The following is a 21334-nucleotide window of genomic DNA, read 5'->3' on the forward strand; positions in this document are numbered from 1 at the left end:
GCCCCGTCACCCTGAATTGAATAAGTAGAAAAAGAGATGGATGGATATATAGTGTTGCATGGTATAGTACAGGACTGGATTATAGTACAGTATATCAGAAGACATTTCAGTCTAATATACTGTAGTGTGTAGTATTGAATAGTAGAGTTGTTCTAACAGTACACACACACACACACACACACACACACACACACACACACACACACACACACACACACATATATATATATATATATATATATATATATATATATATATATATGTGTGTGTGTATGTACTGTATATACACACACACACACACACACACACACACACCTATATATAGGTGTACAGTATAGACTAACTCCTAATCTTATCCTATATATAGGATAGCATATAAAAAATAGCATAGCATAATAGAGTATATGTGTATATATTACTATGCTATAGTATAGCATAGAATACTATAATGAATAACAGAGTATAGAATAGACATATTCTATTTTATTCTATTCTATTCTATTCTATTCTATTCTAGGATATTATAGTTTTGAATAGTAGAACACAGATATATTATATTATATGATATCATATTATAAATATTTAATATAAAGTTATATCATTTTATGTTGAAAAGGTATCACATCATCTTCGTCACTGATTATTGAATGTAGTGAAAGTTAATAGTAAGTTATTGATTTAATTAATAAATTATTCACTATTTATGAGTAAAACTCATCCTACACAAATGTGTATACTACATTAGAGTGGGGCAGTGATCAGGGAGCAGGGAGACACTGGTATTAAAGGTTCAGTGGCGAATTGAACATTTCCAAGCGTCAGTGAAGGTGGCGCCACCTCCTCCAGTTCTCAGCGCTCACTCAGCGTGCTCGCTCAGAGAAGCGGTGTGGCTGCAGAGAGACGCTCGTATGCTTCCCTCACAGGCACTTTAAACAGGATGTAGCGACTGAGCTAGACCACGGAGAGAAAAAAGCGAAAGAAAAAAAAAGAGCGGGTTAAGCACTGCGATGTGACACACGCCAGAGAGACAGCGATGACCGCCACGGCACAGGAGAAGAAGAGGACAGGAGTCCAGATGAGGCACCTCACCCCCGGCAGGTCTTGACGGCTGCTCCCGCTGACCGGAGACCCCCACCTCCACGCCACGGCCGCAGCAGCAGCGCACGGTTTACGAGCACTGAAAACACAACATTACCCGAAATATTTCACCCGTGAACCTTGAAAGCAGCCATGGGGAGCCAGGGAGACTGCTGTGTGAAGGTTGCGTTGAGGTAAGCCTCCGACGTCTGTCTGCTGGAAATCTGCAGACCTTAGCAGAGCACGCTTGTGTCTGTGCCTCCCGGCGATTAATGAAATGCATCATGCACACCTACAGTTTTCCACGCTCCCCGATGTCTCCGTCCATTTCTGGGATTCAGGAGATTACACAGCCACGGAGAATACCATTCCACCTTATTTTACTTGGGCGGCGCTCTGCACAGTATCGACAAGGCAAAAGCACGCGTTTGTTTCACGCTATATCCGTATATAACTGTTCTCATGTGGTGGTGGTGTTGTGTGTATACGTTTGTATGCACAAGTTCTGCACACAGCGTCTTACATTCATGATTTAACATTGGGTGAAGTGACAAGGACAGCTGCAGCCAGGTGCAGGGAGGAGAATGGGCGTTTCTCTCCTAACCAATTTTTGCTGATATTATTCTTACATGCACCTACCTGCATCTATAACCATGCCTAGTCAACAGCTTACATATGCATGACGGAGTCAGGTCAATAACTAGGTTAAAAAGCAGGAGCATTGTTGTGCTTAAGAACACAAAAAAGTGTCCTGCAGCAAATGAATCGAGCACAAAGAGAATCTCTCCTTCAGAGCTGTGACATTCACTGCCTTTGTTGGATTGGGGAGCACAGCAGCTCTTGAATTGGTGAGAGGAGACAGTTTTCTGCATGTGTGTGAGCAAAAAATCCCAAAATAAAATTTGATCATAAGAAGTGAGCATAAAAAGTGCTCTAAAACCTCATCTGTAATCATGCTCATTTTACAGTGTGCAAAGCTGTGGCGGTGGTCTGACAGACCCCACAGACCCCCAATTAACTCAGAGCCACACAGACTGTCACATTAGCGAGCGACCGCCTTTTGGCAGTACTGCGTAACCGGCTTTCAATCTACACATAAAACAAACTACACAAACATAACTATGCTTCATGAAGCACCCATTTGAGGTCCTCACATCCCAATCCGGGTTCCAATAATTGATCTGAGTGGGGTGGGGGTTGAGAATGGGGGTGGGGAGTTGGTCCAGCAAAGCAGGCTTTTAAGATGAACTTTAAAAACACTGGCCCCATTTCCCCAGGGGAAGGCTTTATCAGCTGCCTCATTGTCAGCCACAGAGTGAATCTCCTTTGTGCTCATTCGCTGTGACAACTGTAACAGGAAGTGGAGTAGGTGGTGCTGACAGAAAAAAGGTGAAAAGGGAAGCCGTATAGGCCGCTGGTGGCTGTCGCTGAACTGAATTTAGCGAAAGAGAGACCAGCCAAGAGGCCTGTTGATGTGTAAATGACTCAGTGACTAACACGTCTGCCTTTAGCTCCCTCTTGCTCCTTTTTTTAATTTACTTTTTGACGTTATCATCAGTTTGTGAACAGGTTTTCATTTCTTTGTTCAGTAAGGAAGGTCAGATCAGCAGAGGAGCATTATCTTCGCGAGAGTACCTCGGAATTAGTTTTATTAGCGTGAAAGTCTGGCTGTAATTAAACAGGGGCTAAGTAGTAACATGTAATTACTCTGCTGGGTGAGCCGATGCTGCTCCTTTTCGTCACATGTGATCTGTGTGTGTGTGTGTGTGTGTGTTTGACAGGAAATGGGAAGCTTGCAAATAAACACATGGAAAAAGATAACTTCCTGCTGAATAAGCAGTTACTTTTTCCCAATGACCTCCGAGCCTCTTTTATTCCCAGAGAAGAGGGCCTTTGATAAGAGGGGACGCCGTTTAATTGCTCCCATCATGCAATGCCCTTGGCTCAGAGCTTATGTCTGCATCTGCATGTGCGAATGTACATTACGAGGGCAACGGGGTTGACGTGAAGGCCAATGAACGCATACTCAGTCTCGTGTTGCCAGCATCCAATTCCTGAACGACCTACAATCCTACAATCCTGGATCCGTACGCACGCTTGAGTCAGTGGATCTGCATTGCAGACATGATCAGATGCATCTACTGTAATTCCCTCCTAAACAGTTGTTGTTAAATTGCCCCCGGCCTGGCTTTTGCGTCTTTATCCAGCTGCATCCATTTACAGTATCGGCTCAGTCGAGTGCAAGCAGGCTATAATCAGTAGATAAGTAAACACACTCACCATCACCTTCACACACATACATGCACTTAAGTTCAGGCTCCCACTCTCGCTGGTTTTATGTTGAGTGTTGCATTTTGCACCCCCGGTTGAAAGCTTTATGTCAGGACAGACTCTGAGTGAGAGTGGCCCACCAATAGTTCAGCTTTTGCACCCTTGCATGCGTGTTTGGTGAGCGGTGTGTAAATTTCCATTTGCATATCGATCTCTGTCCCCCGCCGTTGCCCTCTGTGCGGCTCCCTGCCATTTACTCATTTCAGAAATCAAGTGACTCGCCCGCTGCTGAAGTGCTAAGTCAGCCCCCGTAGCTTGGTAGAAATAGACTCAAAGACAAATCTGTTTAATGCTGTTGTGCCTCCTGATCTTTTGATTGTTACTCCATGTTCTCACCTTAAGGCTCTGCTTTCTGTCTAATTTGAACTCGACTGCCCCCCTCCCCCTCATGGTTTTGTGGTTCTGGGGTGATGACAGTAATGAGGCTGAATAGGGGGAAAAAAAGCATAAAATATTCAGTGTTCCTTCAAACCCTACAGGTGGATGACTGGGTTGTTGCGGACAGTTATGACGCAGACCGTTTTGGCTAGAAGGCGATGAGAGTTCAGCTGAGGGGAAAGAAAAAGATGAGCTTTTATCTCTTGGACTCTTATGATGTGCTGATCAGCCAGTGTAAAAGACGTCTCTACAGAAGTTCTTCATAAATCCATTAATGTGCTCCACCGGCTTTGAAACAAAACAAGAGCAGCGGGAATATGAGTGGGGGAAGTGGCCCCTCACAGCTGACACACAAAGGATTTAAATGGGAGTTTAAAAAAAATGGTGGTGTTTTGTTGTTGGACGCTTGTCCTGTGTCGGCTACCAGTCTCGCCTGTTTCCTGTGTGTGTTAATAGTTTGCCACACGGGCTGTGTCTGGGTTACAACCTCCCAAGGGGGTTGTTGCTAAAACAGCTGGGTTTGGTGGGAAAGTGTGTGTGCATATGTGTGTGTTACAAGCCTACAGTACTGTATTTACTGGTCACAGGGTAGTGCTGCAATGTAATCTCCTCATGGCAGGAGTCTTACACTTGGTCACGACATTCATCTCCCACTCCCACACACAGTTACACACACACACACACCGATCACTGCAATGGGAAACGTATAAACAGTGTTGTTGTGTTGATGAGGCTGTAAAGTCGCTCGTAGTCGGCGTGTTTGGATTCGAGGGAGGTGAGAGGAGCAGGAAACATGACAGAGCACACGCCCAAGTTGGCCGTCCGCAGCTGTGCATCACTTCCTCCTCATGCTTGTCTGGTTGTGGGCACGTGATTTTATGTTCTTTGTTTTTGTTGTTGTTGTTTTCAAAGTTGTTGTTACCCTTCAAGCTAACCTAATAGCACTGTGAGCGCTTTTTTTGGCAAGTGTACGGAAGAAGCTGTCTGCTGTCTGAACTGAACATGAGCTGAGACCCGGACACGGTGATGTGCAGAAATCAGTCGTGCTGGGTGTTTTGTCCGTCACCCCGTTTATCACAGAAAAACCTGTTGAATAATCCGGCTCTGCGGATTCAGGGGCTTTACAAACAGATTGCAGCTCCCTGAGGTCAAAAAAGGTCTGCAGAACAAAGAAGTTAGTGAGGTTGCCAAGCTGCACTTCTTAATCCTGGTTGCCAAACAGTCACACAACTACACGTCTGCTATCAAGTGTATAATAGACTCATATGATGTTGTTTGCAAATGATCAGAGGTGTGAAGGAATTTGTTACATGTTTAGCTTATGTGTTTAATAGAGCAACAATATTTAGGTCATACATGTGCCAGTGATCTGGAAATGAGTTGTGCAAGCTGTCTATTTATGAATTTGCTCTGTTTAAGTATATCTGTACTCTCTAATGGTGCGCTGCTGTTGCAGAATGACTTCCTGTAAGGTTGCTTCTGGACCATCCACACTTCCTGTTCACTTCCTGCTTTGTGTGCTGCTGTGTTTTCAGTGAGGACCGAATGCTAAAAGAAAGCATAAAGGTGAAAGAAACACAAACCCAAAGACGAGCCTCTGGCTTTTCTCAAAATAACCTCTCGGAGTAAGTCTGCGACTCTGTTGCGCGCTCCTGAGTTAAAATAAAAAACACGCACTGTGAGTGTACACATTTACGCCATTTTAAACTTCCCTCTCTTGCTCAAGCTCGTCTGCACTGTGTGCAAAATAAAGTGTGACCAAAACGCTGGAATGTGACCAGCTTTCTCTCTTCCCCTGCCTCCTTCTACCTCCTATTCGCCCACTTTTGCGCAGACATTCAAAGGCACACACACACACACACACACACACACACACAGATCTGTATTTGAGTTTATCCATTTGAATTCATTAAGCAATGAAAGGCGCTTCAGTCCAGTCCAGCATTTGCATGTATCTCTTATCACGGTGTCATCATATGTCAGCTGGACCACTAAATAATAACTCGTTCTGCTTGAACCACAAGGGCAGTCTTTTCACAGCGTGTGTGGTCAGTCTAGAAAATAATTATCTTTATAGACGCTTTGTGGTCCGCGCATGTCAATAAACCATAAAACGAGTTTGGCCAGTTTATGTGTGTCGACATTGTTGTGGTCACTCAGAGATCACTGGGACTGAGTGTGCCTTTGGAGGGGGCGGTGGCTTTTTAAACAGAGCACCTCTTGGGTGAGCGTAGACAGAGGACACTGTGTGAATGAGTCTGATGTCAGTGCAGGTCTTTGTGCGCTCTGCTGAGCTTGCACGCACACAGACACACACATATAAAGATGCACATACACACAAACACGCAAAAAAGCCATAGAATTGGAGGGTAGACTAGACGTGGATGAAGTCCAGACTGTATTTTTAGAGAGGAAGGGGATAAAAAAGAGAGCGAGAGGCTTGCGGAGTCAGTTTCTGATGTCCTCTTTGTTTTATAAACTGCTCTCCGTCTGCTGAAAAGAGCAATGCTTCCTGCAATTCACTGTAATAAATACAAAGAAAAATCAAAGAGGGAAAAAAGAGGGGGGGGGGACAAAGTGGGGTGGAGTATGAAAAGGAGCAAGTGTCTCGTCTGCTGTCAAAAGGGCTACTGTAGCATGCAAATATGAGATGCTACATAAGTGTGCAGACTGTGTGTGTGTGTGTGTATGTTTGGGCATCGTGTGTATGAATAATTTGGGCGCAGCTGCACGTGTTTGCTATGTTCCCGTGGCGAGAGGAAGAAGCACAGAGATGGAGAGCCATAGATGTCCTGTCTAGACTGAAATGAAAACCTTACTGACTTCTCTATTTGAATGTCAGATGTTCTGCATAAACAATCTGAAATGATAGTCTTCTGCTTTTGTAATCTGTAAACTGGCAGTGATAGGAGTGTGAAGTTCAAGAGTTTTTACTCCTTCACACTCATCACACTCCATCCCTACATTTATATGTTTGTGAATGTGTCAGTAGAGCTGCCTACTGTGCCGATATAAAGGGACGTGATGTGTGTGTTTGTGACCAGCTGGCCCATAATCACCTTCACGGCATTAAGTAGCTTAATCACTGCTGGCGTTTGTGTCTCTGGGTTTGTTTTGGGTTATTGTGTGTGAATGGAGGGAGGTGTCAGCAGGGCAAGGCTTTAAAAATGCTGGAATGAGTAACCGATTAAATGTGGTTATAATTGACATTTCAGTTGCAGCACTGTGCAGTTTTATCACCTCATATTTAGAAACAGCTTTCCTCCCGGTGTCGGCTGTACTTTGTTGTTACTGCTAATTGGCGAATGTTAGCTTGCTAACACAGCAGGGTTATGATGTTCAGGTTGAATCAGCAAAACTTTATTTAAAATAGAAGCACAGAGAGGAAGAGGTGCCTAGAAACACTGAGAGGCCTCGCACGATAAAAGCTGGTGATATTATTCAGCGCAGCCAGGAGAGTGCTGTCGTGTAGAAAGATAGTACATGACTCCATCCTCGAATAAATCATTTTAATTTAAAGGATCTGAGCCCTCTACTATTGTGACAAACTAGCACTTGTTATGATATATAATATTTATGTTGATGTGTTAGCAATAGTTTATTTTACAGAGGAGTAATATTAGGATTTATATGTGGGGGTGGGACAGCTGGGGCCCTCCACAACAGTCCCAGTTTTTCATTGGCCTCTTGGGAAATTCAGTTGCCCATTATTGTGTTAGACAAAAAAAAATGTCACTTTAGCTGTCAAATGCTGCATTTATCAGTTTCCTGGTTTTCTGGGTAAGCAGTGTACTGTTTGTTAGTACTTGTTTGTTGAAAACAGCTGGATGGCTATTGAAAATTTTGCTTTATTAATCCTACTGCAGTCTTTGTTTTCCTTTAAAAGTGAAAATCCACTTAAATTTCATTTTGGGAACACTGTTATGGACTCTTTCTGATTACTGAATACTACAGTGCTTATTTTATTGGCTTTCCTGAAAAGACTTTCAGACAATGACAGTTCAAATGCTGCAGGTAGAATTTTAACAAAAGCCAGGAAGAGACAGCTTATAACTCAAATTCTCAGTGCCCTCCATTTTCATCATTTTCCAGTAAAATATAGAATTGTATTCAAAGTATTTCTAATTTAAAAAAACAAACAAAACATTAAATGAGTTCTAAATATACTATTTAAGATGTTTAATGAATACAAACCTGGTAGGTCTCTGAGGTCTCTAAGATCCGATCACCTAGCGGTGCACATATCTGAATCTAAACTGGGTGATTAGATATTTAGCTGTTATACTGCCTACCCTCAGAGGTTAGCTATTCTCCAACCTTTGCTAGTTTTAAAAAGAAGATAAAAAAAATATTGTTCATATTGCCAGGCTTGTGTTTTTAAATCATTCCATATTTAGCGGCGAGTCGAACAAAATTCCATCACGTATACGTGAGATGTTAGACAAACACAAACAGAGGAGGTAACGTAATTGCAGAGGAATGATGAAATAAATGTTAAATGTAGGGGGAAAAAAGTATTTTTTAAAAACATATAGATGTTAATAATCGCTGTTCAGAGTGGTCTACTGGCTAAAGCACATACAGATGTATACATATACATGCTATGCTAGTTAAACTAATATTCTTCTTCTTCTTATCATTATTATTTTTTCTCTTTTTTTTTTCCTCTTTCATTTCAGTTTTTTGTATCTCGTGAAGCACCTTGAATTAATGTAGTGTTTGAAAGGTGCTCTATAAATAAACTTGCCTTGTCTTTTTTTAACACCTTAGGAGAACTAGCTTGGGAGAATCACTTTGTTGCTGCATCATATCAAACTAATAATCTTCATTCTAAGGTGAAAGTGTTTTTTTTAATAACCTGATACTACAAAGGAATAAACGAAGACTTGAGCCACTGGCTAAGTTCACATGCCTACAGACAGACAGCCATGGTGATGGTGGCTGCATTAGCACTCATGCTAAATGCTGTCTGACAGAGAGGGAGTCTGGCCTGGTGGTAATGCTAACCTGCCCTCCAGGGAGGCAGACAGACAAGCAGAGTCATGGCAGCAGTCTGCAGCTCGGCAGCGTATGTTGTGGGCTCTGTATTAGAGAAAAACATTGAACAAAAGGATCTTTGTGTGTGTGTTTTCCTGGTGACCTTTATTGAAATAATTCCACCTCTGCATTTCATTCTTAGTATTTTGCATGTGTGTGTGAGAAATTGTCACACATTCGCTTCATAGCTGACATATGAACTGTAAAACATTTCAACAAAAATATTTCACATACAGTGTCACACTTAAGCACATAGATGAAAATTTCATATGTATTCATCTAAACAATGATGCTGACCCTGGATATGTAAGAGAAAGATATAAATAAGCAAACTTTTGGCTCTTTTTTCCTTTTTGTTGCTGCTTTGCTTTTAATTTTCGATCCTCTTGTCAACTCACTGCTTCCTCTGTCAGTCCCACTGGCACAGTGAACTGGATAGTGTGTGATCTGTCGTTTGAAAATTTCCAAAAACATTATAGGTTTCCCCATGGCACACCGTAGTGATGGCATGGTGCTTTACAGCATCCATTAAAAAGCATCCACTCTTATTCTCTGTTTCAGATGTTGAAATGAAATAGACTCGGGGAGCATGGCACCTCTCTGACCTTGACAAGACTGTCTGTCATGAAAATGTATGAAAGGAAGCTAATTTGATTCTTTCTCGTGCCTCCACCCCCCCATGAAGCGGCAGACACAACAAATGAGAGGGGGTAGGAAGGGGAAATGAGGAGGGGGGTGAGGAAGTGGGGTGGGGATTGACCCAGAATTAGCTCAGATGATGCGTACTGATGTGCCCCTGTAACAATGAGATGCTCATCTGAAACTGAATGACGAATGCGTGTCTTTGACAGCAGTGGTGGTGGGGGATTATGCCTCTGGCACAGTGATGGTCAATACCAGGCTAATAAATAACATTTGCACCGGTTTTACTAAAAGTAATCTATTGTTATGCTGTCAGTAGTAGTATTATATACTCTTCATATACTGGTGGGCAGGTATGCTCTGATGGCAAAAAAATGCAGCCTGTGATAGCTTAGTTTTTAAAGCCTAGGCCAAAGTCTTTCACAGCCAATGCTTCACGCGTGCTCTGCCCAGCTTCCCACTAAGCTCTGCCCTACTTTACCTGATAATATCAGCTCTAAAAATGGGATATTTGAGCCTCCTAAGTGTCTCAAATATCTTACTGTGAATTTCTGGTTCCAGCTCTAATTTTGTCTTTGATATCTTGGCTCTGTTATTGCGGGGCGTGAATATTTATTCATTCATTCAGCTTCAAGGACAACTTCCGATGACAGTCTGTGTCTCTGGAAAATAAAATCCTGATGGAGATGGGGAAAGATAACAGAGTTGACAGAGTATTTCTTCAAGAGTCGACCTAGCTCTTTCCAGACAATGTAGGACAAGCCCGTCCTTGAAGTCTGGCTTGGTTAAGGAAATGCTCGTGCTAACATGGATGAGCCAGTGCACTCATTCCTGCTGTAGCATGCGACCCTGCATGCTAAGGCACCCAGTCAAACCAATGTGCACAGAGTACGTGAATTCTCCTCTGTCTTATCGCCCGTTACCAATTGGCAGCGGCGCCTCAGGCTACAGGGTCGCCAGTCTGTGAGGTTAGTTTGATAGATAAGGTTAACCCCAACGAGGCTGTGAGCTGTGGTATTTTGTGTCTGGGTGTAACTAAACTGCTCGTGCAATAAAAGATGAATGTTTAAATGGCCAAGTATCATCGATCGATTAGGTGGCTTATTTACAGTGTGGTTACTGCTCTCTGTGGCTACAATCTTTGCATTTATGTTTCCATAGTGACGCTGTTTCACCACTTTGTGAGTTTACATAGTTGATTGAATTGTTATGAATGTAACTGTAAATGCTTGTTTCACTATGAGTAAATCTGTAAAATACAGCTGACATACTGTCCTATCACACATGTATATGCCAATATGAACACTTATTGTTTTGGGTAAATCACATAGTAGAACTGCTTTGACTCTCAGCCTCTCAGAAGACAGTGATCCAGAGTCAGCACTGATATGAATCTTAAGCTATCTGCTGATCCTCAGAGTATTAATCAAGTTACTAGTGGTGGTCTGTGAAATCTGAATCCTTTCTAGAATTTATTGGGAGGGTTTTTGTGTAAGCCAGGAATGCCTTAATGAAATTGAAGAAGAAATATTTTGTTTTTGCAGTCATTACTCTGGGCTTGTGAGGACATAGTCGTTTGTATCCACCAGTATGGCAGGACAGATGCCTCTATCTTCCAGTCTGCATTGTACCACCTGGGCAAGCCAGCTGTCCACGCACAGCACCAGTCTCTTGTGACCACTGGCCCGTTTCCCCTGCTTGTGCTTGTTCACATACAGTGTGCATTCTCCTCTGTGCTTTCCCATCCGTTCAGTCTGCTTTCCTTTATATTTACTTTGTGTCTCCCTCTGCCAGTTTGTCCAACTGGTCCTTATTAGTGCTTTCTCCTCTGGTGCTCCCACCTGAGCCAGCTACTTATATTCATAACCCTGCTGTGTTTGCCTTCCTTCGTTATTTTTTCCCCCCCTCTCGTTGCCATAAATCAGAGACCAGGGTCAAGGCTGGAAAAATGCAATTTCTCGCCCCTCATTTGCTTTTGTTTGGTGCCAGCTTAATTCATTCATAACTCGTATAAACATATGTTGCCAGGGACAGTGCACAGTCAGGTGTCCATTGCTTATTTTCTGCCATTCCCTCAGAGAGTGTTGGACCTGCATATGAAATGTGTGTCTCTGTGTGTGTTTGGATAGTGGCTTGTTAGCCTGCTGTGATGTTGGGCTCATGTGGAGGATCGGAGACCGAAGTGAGAGACAGATTTTGCAGGAAATGGCCTGCTTCCATATCCTGTCATAGCAGTGGGTGTGTTGTTATTACTCTCGTCCACAGACACTCAACTGATTAGTCAAAGAGAGCAAAGCACAGGCATTATGGGAAGGGTGTCTTGAATAGACTGTGAGGGATTGAGCAGCAGACAGATGCAGGGAGAGAGACAGTTGACGGTTTTATGCGAGGAATCACTGCAAACAGCTGATCCAAAAAAATCGATGGGAGCACTGATTAAATGGGCAACAGGATAGAAATGCTTACTGTAGCTCAATAATGTTTAAGCGAGCCTCTGCTTGCTTGTGTCTTTTCTGTAAGACAAGAGGTCGGCATTCAGACTTTTTGACTGAAGAGACGTTGTAATTAAAGCTTTAATATCCCAGAAGCTGTTCATTAGTGTTCGCGATCAATTCACATTAAGTAGCATCAAGTAGAAAGTGGAAATCCTGATCTTTGCAGCGATCCATTCTATGTACTTATGTTACTGGTGATGACATTCATTTGGTCGTAGGGCTGGGCCATATCATACCATTCACGGTAATACCGGTATAATGTCGGGCAACGATAAGAAAATGAAATATCGCGTTAGAAATATGGGTAAAACGTGCATGCGCAGTGCCTTTGTTTTCATACGCACATGGAGGAAAAATGAGAAGGACGAAAGCGGATCGCTGAATGAAACAGATGAACCAGAATTGGTTTGTAAAAATGCTGCAACTTCAGTGGTGTGGCACTGGTTTAGCTTTCGTCTGTCAGATACACAACAAAGCACTATTTTTGGTAGCGCATGCTAGCGGGCTGTCGTTATTACCGTGTTGTTTGGAAAATACGGCACACTTAAAATCAATCCTTTGATTTTTCTGAAAATTGACAGTGCCCCTTATAATCCCGTGTGCCTTATGTACGAATTCTGGTTGTGTTTACTGACCTCGAAATGATTTTATGTGGTACATGGTGCTCGAAAATCTGTCAAATGTTTCAGTACGACTTTGCTAAGCTACAAACCCGCACTGCTTGATGGATTGTCGGAGTATTACGGCTATCGTAGTCAGGAGCCTCGCGGAGTGATACGTACTGTGCTTCAAGATAATATTACCGTATTGTGTGTGTATAACCTCTTTTTAAGTTTTGTGGATATTATACATGGTTATGCTGAGGATATGTCAGCCAATTTCCACTGGAAATGCCTTTTGGTTAAACTGTCAGCAAGGAATTTGCATTTGCAGTGTTAATTTTTTATATGACTTTAATGCACATAAAAAAAACAGCTGCTTGTTTAAGTGAAAATACGTTTATTTATTTATTTTTTTGCACTAATAAAGTTGTGGAGTTGTAAAGTATTTTGTCTAGTGTCAATTATATCGTCAGTTATATCGTTATCGCAAATTTTCAAATGTATATCATGATAAATATTTTTGGTCATTTCGCCCTGCTCTATTTGGTCGTACTTTAAACTTTTGGAATGTGTATACCGGAATAATAATACTATATCTATTGGTTTCTCCACCAAACACTAAGTCATGTTTTCTTATGTCACACATTGACATGCAAATTAATTTATAACTTTAAAATGAGCCTTTTCTGGATTTTTGGTTGATTTTGTGTCTTAAATAACTGAAAATTGGAGACTGCTCATTTCTTTGTAAGTAAACAAATGTACAGATTGAGCAGGATCAAATAATTATTTCCCCGCACTGTAAACGATGGATGTAACCACCACGGTTGTTGATGTCCTGTTTTCACAAATTGTTTCTGAAGCCTCGACTTTGTAGCAGTGGATCCTGTTGTGGATCTAACTGACAGATTGAGGACATGGCAAACTCAGATTGTAGCAACTTGTCAATCCCAAGACAGACCCACCCTAAATCATACAATGCTTTATATTTTCTATTCTACCTGAAGGAACCTAATTTTCTTTTTTTTAAAAAAAAACAACAACATGTTGTAACAGGTAAGACTTAAAGTTAGAGATTGACACAGGGTCATTTTGTCATAGCGGTGACAGCGGGACATCGTTTTACAACCAAAGGACTCCCCTTCTGTTGGCCATTAGAAGTGTCTTGCAATTAGGACACTGAATTTAGTCATGAATATATGTGACATATTTTTAAATCTAGTAATAAACTGTCTAAAAACCAGCCTTATGTGACTGCTACTGGATCTCTGAGACCCCCGTCGATCAACTGATGTGGAAACAAATGGCCTTCCATTGTCATCCTTTCTGTTTTGTTACATTTGTTTTTTCATTTTGACCTTAGCAGCCAGTGGTCTGCTTCCACTCCATCCATTACTGCACCTCAGGGCCTCTCTCGTTTCATCCCACAGTCACTGATATGCCCAGAGCTCCTTAACCCAAAATAGGCCAAAGCAATTTCCTGAGTTCTCAGGGCTTTTCATGTCAAACATGCGACAGTCTTCATGAATCGCCACTTTATCCTCCCTCTCTTGTTCTTCTCATTTTCCCTCTCTCATTCTTCCCTTTTTCCTCTCTGTTTGTTTGAGTCTTAGAAAATAAAAGAGGTTGAGAGGGCGGGGGCGAGATAAATGGTTCAAAGGCTGTGAGACGGCTCCACATCAACAGCTTTTCAGTCGTCAGGTGAACAGCCCGACAAAGGCTCCCGTCACATATTGCCGGGACGCCTTCAGCTTGCAATGACACGCACGCGCCTTTTCATTACAGAATAAAAACAGGAGGAAACGTCATCGCTGTTCACCTACCTGTCAAAAACCCCCACCACACACACCAGACACTTAATCCAGAAGGATGCGTTAACACTTTTATGCATTGGGGATTACACGGTTAAAATATTTAGGACACTTGTTCTTTATATGCACTTTTTATGGCTGTTACTTTACTCATACCTGAAAACACTGATATGTCCGTTTCTGCAGTGTGGCTATACACTCTAACACATGGCTGTGTCAGCTGGGTTAATCCTAATCTGAACTCTGACAATGACGAAGCTCTAATCGGAGTTACGCTACGAGCAAACAGAGCGGAACCAGATGGAGACACAGCGCTCCTTATGTAATCTGTGTAGGGCTGGTTAATCTCTTTCAGGAAGGTTAGGACTGTTCTGCTCTGTAAATAATGTTACCAAAACACAAAGGCTTTTTCAGGATTGATTTCTTTTAAAAACTTTACCAGGTTGGGAACTCAACCCCCACATACTCTGTATGATTAGGTGAAACAGAAGTTAAGTAAGAGGAACTTTGAGGATTCGTCATCAGTAAAATATGACAATACCTGTTGATTCTTTGGTATTTCATGTGATGTCATCATCTCCCGCATGTGAAAATAGGAAGTGTACGGTGCTTTGTTTCATCGCTGTAGCTCGTCAGTAGCACCTGAGTGACTGGAAAAGCATGCAATATTCATTATCATTACGCAACACGAGGTCGAATAATGAAATGACAGGTGTCGTCGCTTTATGCTACTCACAAAAAGGCAAAAATAGAAATGAATGAATAAGTAATGAAGTCACAATAAACAAATAAATAACAGGCTGTGCTGGGCATTAGCTTCTGTTTTCCCGGTTCACCTCACCAATGTCACCGATTCTCTGCTGATGGGTGTGCTCGCATTTATATAGCTTTTTTTTAGACTGCAAGTCACATTTTGAGGATACATTTGTACCGAGCTTTATTTACCTCATGTCCAATTTAAAAGTCACCAATTAACCTACCATGTGTGTCCTTGTGTGGAAGCCAGAGTGCTCTCTAGAAGAAGCACACGGGCACAGGAAGAACATGCAAACTCCTCACAGAAAAGGCCCAGCCAGGATATCCCCTATCAGTTGCACATCCCATGCCCCTATCTGTGGCTCTTCTTAACAAGAGCCTGACACAGGGATTCGGCCTCCTCTGGTTTCCATAAGAAGTATAGTCATTTCTTTGTTTTGTTGAGCTAACTAAGCTAATCAAGTTTCTTTGCATGCCCAGCTGGGCACACGGTGCAGTATGCTAATCCATGTGGAGGGCTTGGAGAGTTTGGCAGCAGCTGAAGAAACAGTTTCATGTTCATTTCAAAATCAATTTGATGGACCTCTTTACAAATGGGTGTGCTCGCGTATTATTTTATGGCAAAGTGCTCTTAGGGTTTACGAGAAATCCAGGCTGTGGTGTGTTGTGCGCGTGTGTTTGTGTGGAGACAACACCCAGCTCGCTGACAGCGTGGTGGGGCTGCGGTGCAGTGAAACCAGCAGGGATGCATCCTGAAGCTGCTGCCTACCACCAACAGGCACAGACAGGCTTGGAATTAAATGGAAACACTTCTGAGCACATTCAGTGTTATTTAGGAAAATAATTGAGGATAGCTTTGATGTCATTGTGTAATTGAATGAAAAAATGAGCTGCAACACATCTTCTTTAAGGTTTTAGCGGATATTTTCTCGAATAACTGTCCCAGACTCTCAAAATTCATAGCAGAAACATAGCAAGCTGTTAAACCTTTACTTAAAGAACTATAGAAATACTACTGAAAAGCATGACCCAGATTGTAAACGAGTGGATTTGCAACAAATCCTGCACACAACTACTTCGTAGTCTCAAACTCAGGTCATGCACGGTGAAGGAGAAACAGATGGAGAAACTTTATTGACCAAATGCAGGTTAGCATTAAGAGAGAACACCGTATTTTTCAGCAATCAACCTGCCTGCCTCATATTCTTTACACCAATAATTCATTGTTAGACAACATTATAAACAGACAGGCTCACTGTTCAGGTGGCTGTAGCCATCATTCATTCAAATGAAATGAGTTGTGTGAAAGAAACAGGGTAGGAGAGTAAAAATGATGACAGGCTTTACATTTGTCTGTCTGCTGGCTGGTTATTAATGAGGGAAATGACAACGGAGGGATATTAAGCTGCGCCATCTCCCACTCTTTCAGCCACTGTGGGTGGAGAAAAGAGCAGGGAGCATGGCCTCAGTGTGAGGCTAGATTTGTTTTTTAAGTTACAGCTATGAATTTATTCCATTTTCTGCTGCTTATCTGGGTCGGGAGGCAGCTGTCTGAGCCGGTATGCCAAGACTTTCCTCTCCTCAGCCACTTCCTCCAGCTCTGGGAAGACACAGAGGCAGCTGAGAGATGTAACCTCTCCAGTGTGTCTTAGGTTTGTCTCGGGTCCTTCTCTAAGTTGGGCATGCTCGAAACACCTTGTAGGCATCCTGCCCAAACCACCACTCCTTTTGGAGTAAGCTCATTTCCTCCACATGTATCTGCAATCTCAGTCTTTCCATCTCTTTTGTTCCTTTATTTATTTCAGATACTTATTTGTTTTGTCTTCATGGAGACATGTTTGACATTTTAATGTCCTTCTCATTGTTTTTCTTTTTAAATAACATCATCTGTAGCTCACAGTGTACATTACTCCATCTTACTGCTAGCCTTTTTCTCAGTTGCCCTGCAGGCCTGAGCTGTGTGTGAGAAACCAGCTGTCTTAATCGATCAGATTCTTTAAATTGCCAGCTTGATTGACTTCATCTGATATAATAATAGCGGCGGTTAATTGTCCGGAGAGTTCACAGCAATCACACGGGTGTTTTGTCTTCATGCCTCCTTGATGTGGTTTCCATACAGGCATAGAGATGCATAATCCTTTCAAGCTGTTGTTGCCAGTTTACCATCCTTTTTTTCAGTCCTGCTTTGGACTCCTCAAACATTCGAGGGAACCGTTTGTCGTTCTAACTGGTAATACTCCTCTTTGTTGTGCAGGTAGAGCATATATCTGAACCTTTTCGCTCAGTGGTAATGCAGTGGTTTGCATTGTCGCCTTGAATCTGCTTGGCTTTCTGTATCTTCTCCCTGTCCCTGTGTGAGCTCTCTGGGGGTATTTCACTTACTCCCACAGTCCAAAGACATGCTTGTTAGGTTAATTAGTGAATCTTAATGGGTTTTAAGTGTCTATAATTGCCTGTCTCTGTGTGTAGGCTCTGTGATGTACTCTGTACTGTTCCTCTTGGGTTAGGCTCCGACCCCCTTGTGACTCTGAAGTGGATGTGCAGTTAAGTGGATGTGTTGTGCGACTGGAAACTCTGCTGTGTAAAATGACTAAACTGCAAACGCAAAAGTGTGAGGCGTGACCGAGCATTCTGCTGACCTGTGGAAAATACACAGTTGCTTATCTGTGGGTGTTACATATAGGTGCAGATGTGCAGCATGAATGCATTTCGCTTTGCTAAATCTGACACACACACACACAATACAATGACTTTACAACATGTTTTCAGTGCATGTGTGCGATCATTAGTGTCTGTCATGTAAGGGAGGAAAGTTAAAAAACAAATAAAGTTGCCATCCTCATCAGTCATCAGACTTAATGAGCTGTTCACAGGTCAGTTTCTCATCTATGTGAGCAACATGATTTTGCAGGGCTCTTCAAATATCACTCTCACTTTATTTAACCTGTTTCTAAAAAACACACCAACCCATGGGCATCAGGGTCCACCTCACCTGTTGTTCTCTACTTGTTGACACAACCTTTCTTGGACGGCAAAATGACCTTTGAGCCATCTGCCAACACCTAGTGAATGTACTGCGGGTGGGAGGAGGGGGTGTCTTGTGTGTTTGCATTTCAAACATTTGTTACCGCCAGACAGGAGAGGGGCATGATTGGTAGAAAGAAAGAAAGCCAGAGGAAGAGGAAGCGAGCGAGTTAGTACAAGTCCACACGGGTGATTAATCTCCCCGGCTATCAGGAGAAAAAAGGAAATGGAAAAAGGCCTTTTTCACTGCCATTCAGTGATTAGTCCAGTTAGTCTGCTGCTTTCTTTGGCAGTGAACTCAGGGAGGGCTCGAAACAGGCCGAGGTGCGAGGATGGACAAGAGCACAGAAACAACACCGCTGTTCATTTGCCGATCAGGAAGTTTAATCTCTCGTATAACAGATGGGGCGATGATGGCGAGGAGCTCTTGGTTATGTAGTTTTTGATAAGAGCATGTTCTCTGGAAAAATGGACAGTTTTCATGAAGAGCAGCTTTCCCGATTGGCTCTGTGCCGAAAACAAGAGACAACGGCGCTCTGAAACACTCGAGTGAATGCGATTAACTCTGCCTCTTTATGTGTGTGCGGTGCCTTTGCTGGAGTGTTTACATTAGGGAAATGAGCCCTTTGGCTATCACATCACCAGTTTGTTCTTGAAGGTTGACTGAACCCACACACACACACAGACACACACAGACAGACAATACCGCACAAAAAGCTGCTACTGGCGTGCTGATCTTACTGGTCCTCCCTCCTTGTTGGCAGCAGACTTGGCACTCGCTCCGGGCATTTTCCTACAATTGGGGAGCAGGTTAACAGTCGACTTTGAGGTGACGATTACTGGACGATTGGGCACGATGTGGTATTAGCCTTTGCCATTTGCGATTAACTAGAATGCCATCCCGTTTTGAAGTGGGCACACAAACATATGCTCACACATGCAGACGTAGCACATTAGGAGTCTGGCAGTTTGTGCAGTTCCCAAGGAAACTGTGCCCTCCTAAACTGTGCCAGCTGAGCGAGAGGAAGAAAAAAACAAAGTCACGCTATGACTTGTGTGTCTGTGTGTGCGAGTGCGTGCGTACATATTGAGAGCCTAATAAAAAACTTTCTTAATATTGCCAAGAGATTCAGCATAATAAAAATTTTCCAGTTTTTCTTTAGAAATTATAACTTTATTGAAATATTGTGTAGTACAACTACATTTGCAATCCCACAGGGGCTGATGTGCTCTATCGCTACATTATCTACATTTAAGTACATTTATCACAGTGCACTTCTGTAACAGGAAATGTGAATATAATTAAACAAAGACAGCTGGTGTTTGCAGCATATTAAATCTTCATTTATAGTGCAACCTGTCACGGTCGGGCGGATCACACACAGTAATTCGGCGTGCCCGTGTGGCGTGCTGGCTAGACCCTAGCGGTGGGTTTGGAGCAGACACGCAGTTATTCTAGTAATGATCAGTGCACGAAGCGTGGCTTCGGAACTGTCGTTACAGACAGAGAGCGAGCGGAGCCGGGAAGAGAAAAAGGATTGAAAGGGATTGTCACTCACGGTTGCTGAATCAGGCGGAGACTGACACGAAGAGACTGATGTCTGAGCGGCGAACAGGTGGGTGGCGTCTCTCTTTTAACCCCGGCCCCGTGATCAGCTGATCACAGCCGATCACCGGCTGACACAACGATAACATCACACTCAAAGCCTCTTAATCATTTCATTTCAAAAATGCTGTATCAACTTGTGATCTAAGCCTAACAACTAGTTTGAACTAATACTAAAAAGTGTCGCTTGGAAAGAAAAGCGTCTGGACGATGACCTGGATGACTGAGAACCTTCACAGACACTAAGAAGTGTCACAACTTGAGCGATGCATGCGGCAGTTCTCGCTGTGATTTAATGTTTCACTTTTGATGGAATAGGACGCTTCACATTCAGCTGTTGCTGAGTGTAGCTGCTGCTGCTGACAGACACGTAGCTGACGGAGTTGTCACTATGTGCTGTTTTAAAAGCATTTTAAGACATGATAGCAAAAGTAATGAAATGCTGTGCTGTGCAAAAGTCTCGAGCCACTCCCGATTTCTTTATACCTTGTCAGAAACATGGGAAATGGGTGTAGCAATTTATTTAAACATGTGCAAACATATATGGGAAGTACATATGAGGCAAAATGTGTTGCACAGTTCTGCATGGAGGATCAAAATCTGATGGTATTTACTGGTACTTTTAATTTAATCAATTTTGACAAGATTTCCAACACTGGCTGAAATGCAACCCAGCCCATGACAGCGCCTCCACCGTGTTTACAATGATAATGATTTGAACTAGGGCTGCACGATTAATCGTTAGAAAATCGCGATCTCGATTCATACTTATGTGCGATCTCATTTCCAAATGACAACGATTTAAAAACAAAAAACAAAAAAAAAGACGACGACGACGATTGTACCGCATTTTCATCCGGGACGTAATCTGCATGAGAACAAGCGCTCACTCTTCCTGCTCAACAAATGACAAGGGCGGAGCCTTATACCACGTGATGCAGAAGCTGTGCCGTGTGATGCTAAAATTAGCAGGGGAAAAACAACGGAGAGCACGTCAGGGATGACGAGAAAGTGACAGGAGAAAATCCGTCCCGGTCAACCACCCAAACATCAATAACGGGAACCTTATACAGCGCTTCACGTCGAACTCCCGCAGGCACAAAGAAATTACAGAGGCTATTACTTATTAACCTGACCAAAGATATGGCTCCCATCAACACTGTACAAAACAAGGGATTTAGGAAAATGATCAACACCCTAGACAAACGCTACACAGTGCCGTCCCGCAACTATTTTTCTATTGTTGCACCACCTGCTCTATACACGCAGTGTCGAGCAACGGTGGAGATGTCTGTGAAGGTTCTCAGTCATCCAGGTCATCGTAGTCAAAGGAGCTTGCAAAGAAAAGTAAGTTGCTTGAAGACGTTTCACCTCTCATCCAAGAAGCTTCTTCAGTTCTAAGGTCAAATGGTGGAGAGTCCCAGATATAACCTAGTGGGAGTATCCCCCCACAGAGGGACAAAAGGACCCCCTGATGATCCTCTAATCGCCTGAGCCAAGATGTGAAACTGGGTGTGGGTCCCAATCAGCCAGAGTTTCGGGTGTGTTCATTGTGAAACCTGGCCCCACCTTATC

The 21334-nt window shown here is 42.8% G+C and overlaps 1 protein-coding gene across 3 annotated transcripts in view; it reads left to right on the plus strand.

Moving 5' to 3' along the window:
- The first annotated feature begins 875 nt into the window (after positions 1 to 875).
- The window catches only part of kif21b (kinesin family member 21B), a 70467-nt gene continuing 50008 nt past the window's right edge, over positions 876 to 21334 (plus strand). For all 3 annotated transcript variants that reach the window (XM_086291933.1, XM_086291934.1, XM_086291935.1), the window contains exon 1: positions 876 to 1271. In XM_086291933.1, coding sequence (XP_086148059.1) covers positions 1231 to 1271 — 41 coding nt within the window. In that variant the 5' untranslated portion in view covers positions 876 to 1230. The remainder of the gene's footprint in view (positions 1272 to 21334) is intronic.

This window comes from Aulonocara sp. 'chitande type north' Nkhata Bay, linkage group LG5, assembly GCF_057382095.1.
Source record: "Aulonocara sp. 'chitande type north' Nkhata Bay isolate Kocher_YH1m ecotype deep benthic linkage group LG5, A_spYH_male_GT1.1, whole genome shotgun sequence".
Taxonomy (NCBI): domain Eukaryota; kingdom Metazoa; phylum Chordata; class Actinopteri; order Cichliformes; family Cichlidae; genus Aulonocara; species Aulonocara sp. 'chitande type north' Nkhata Bay.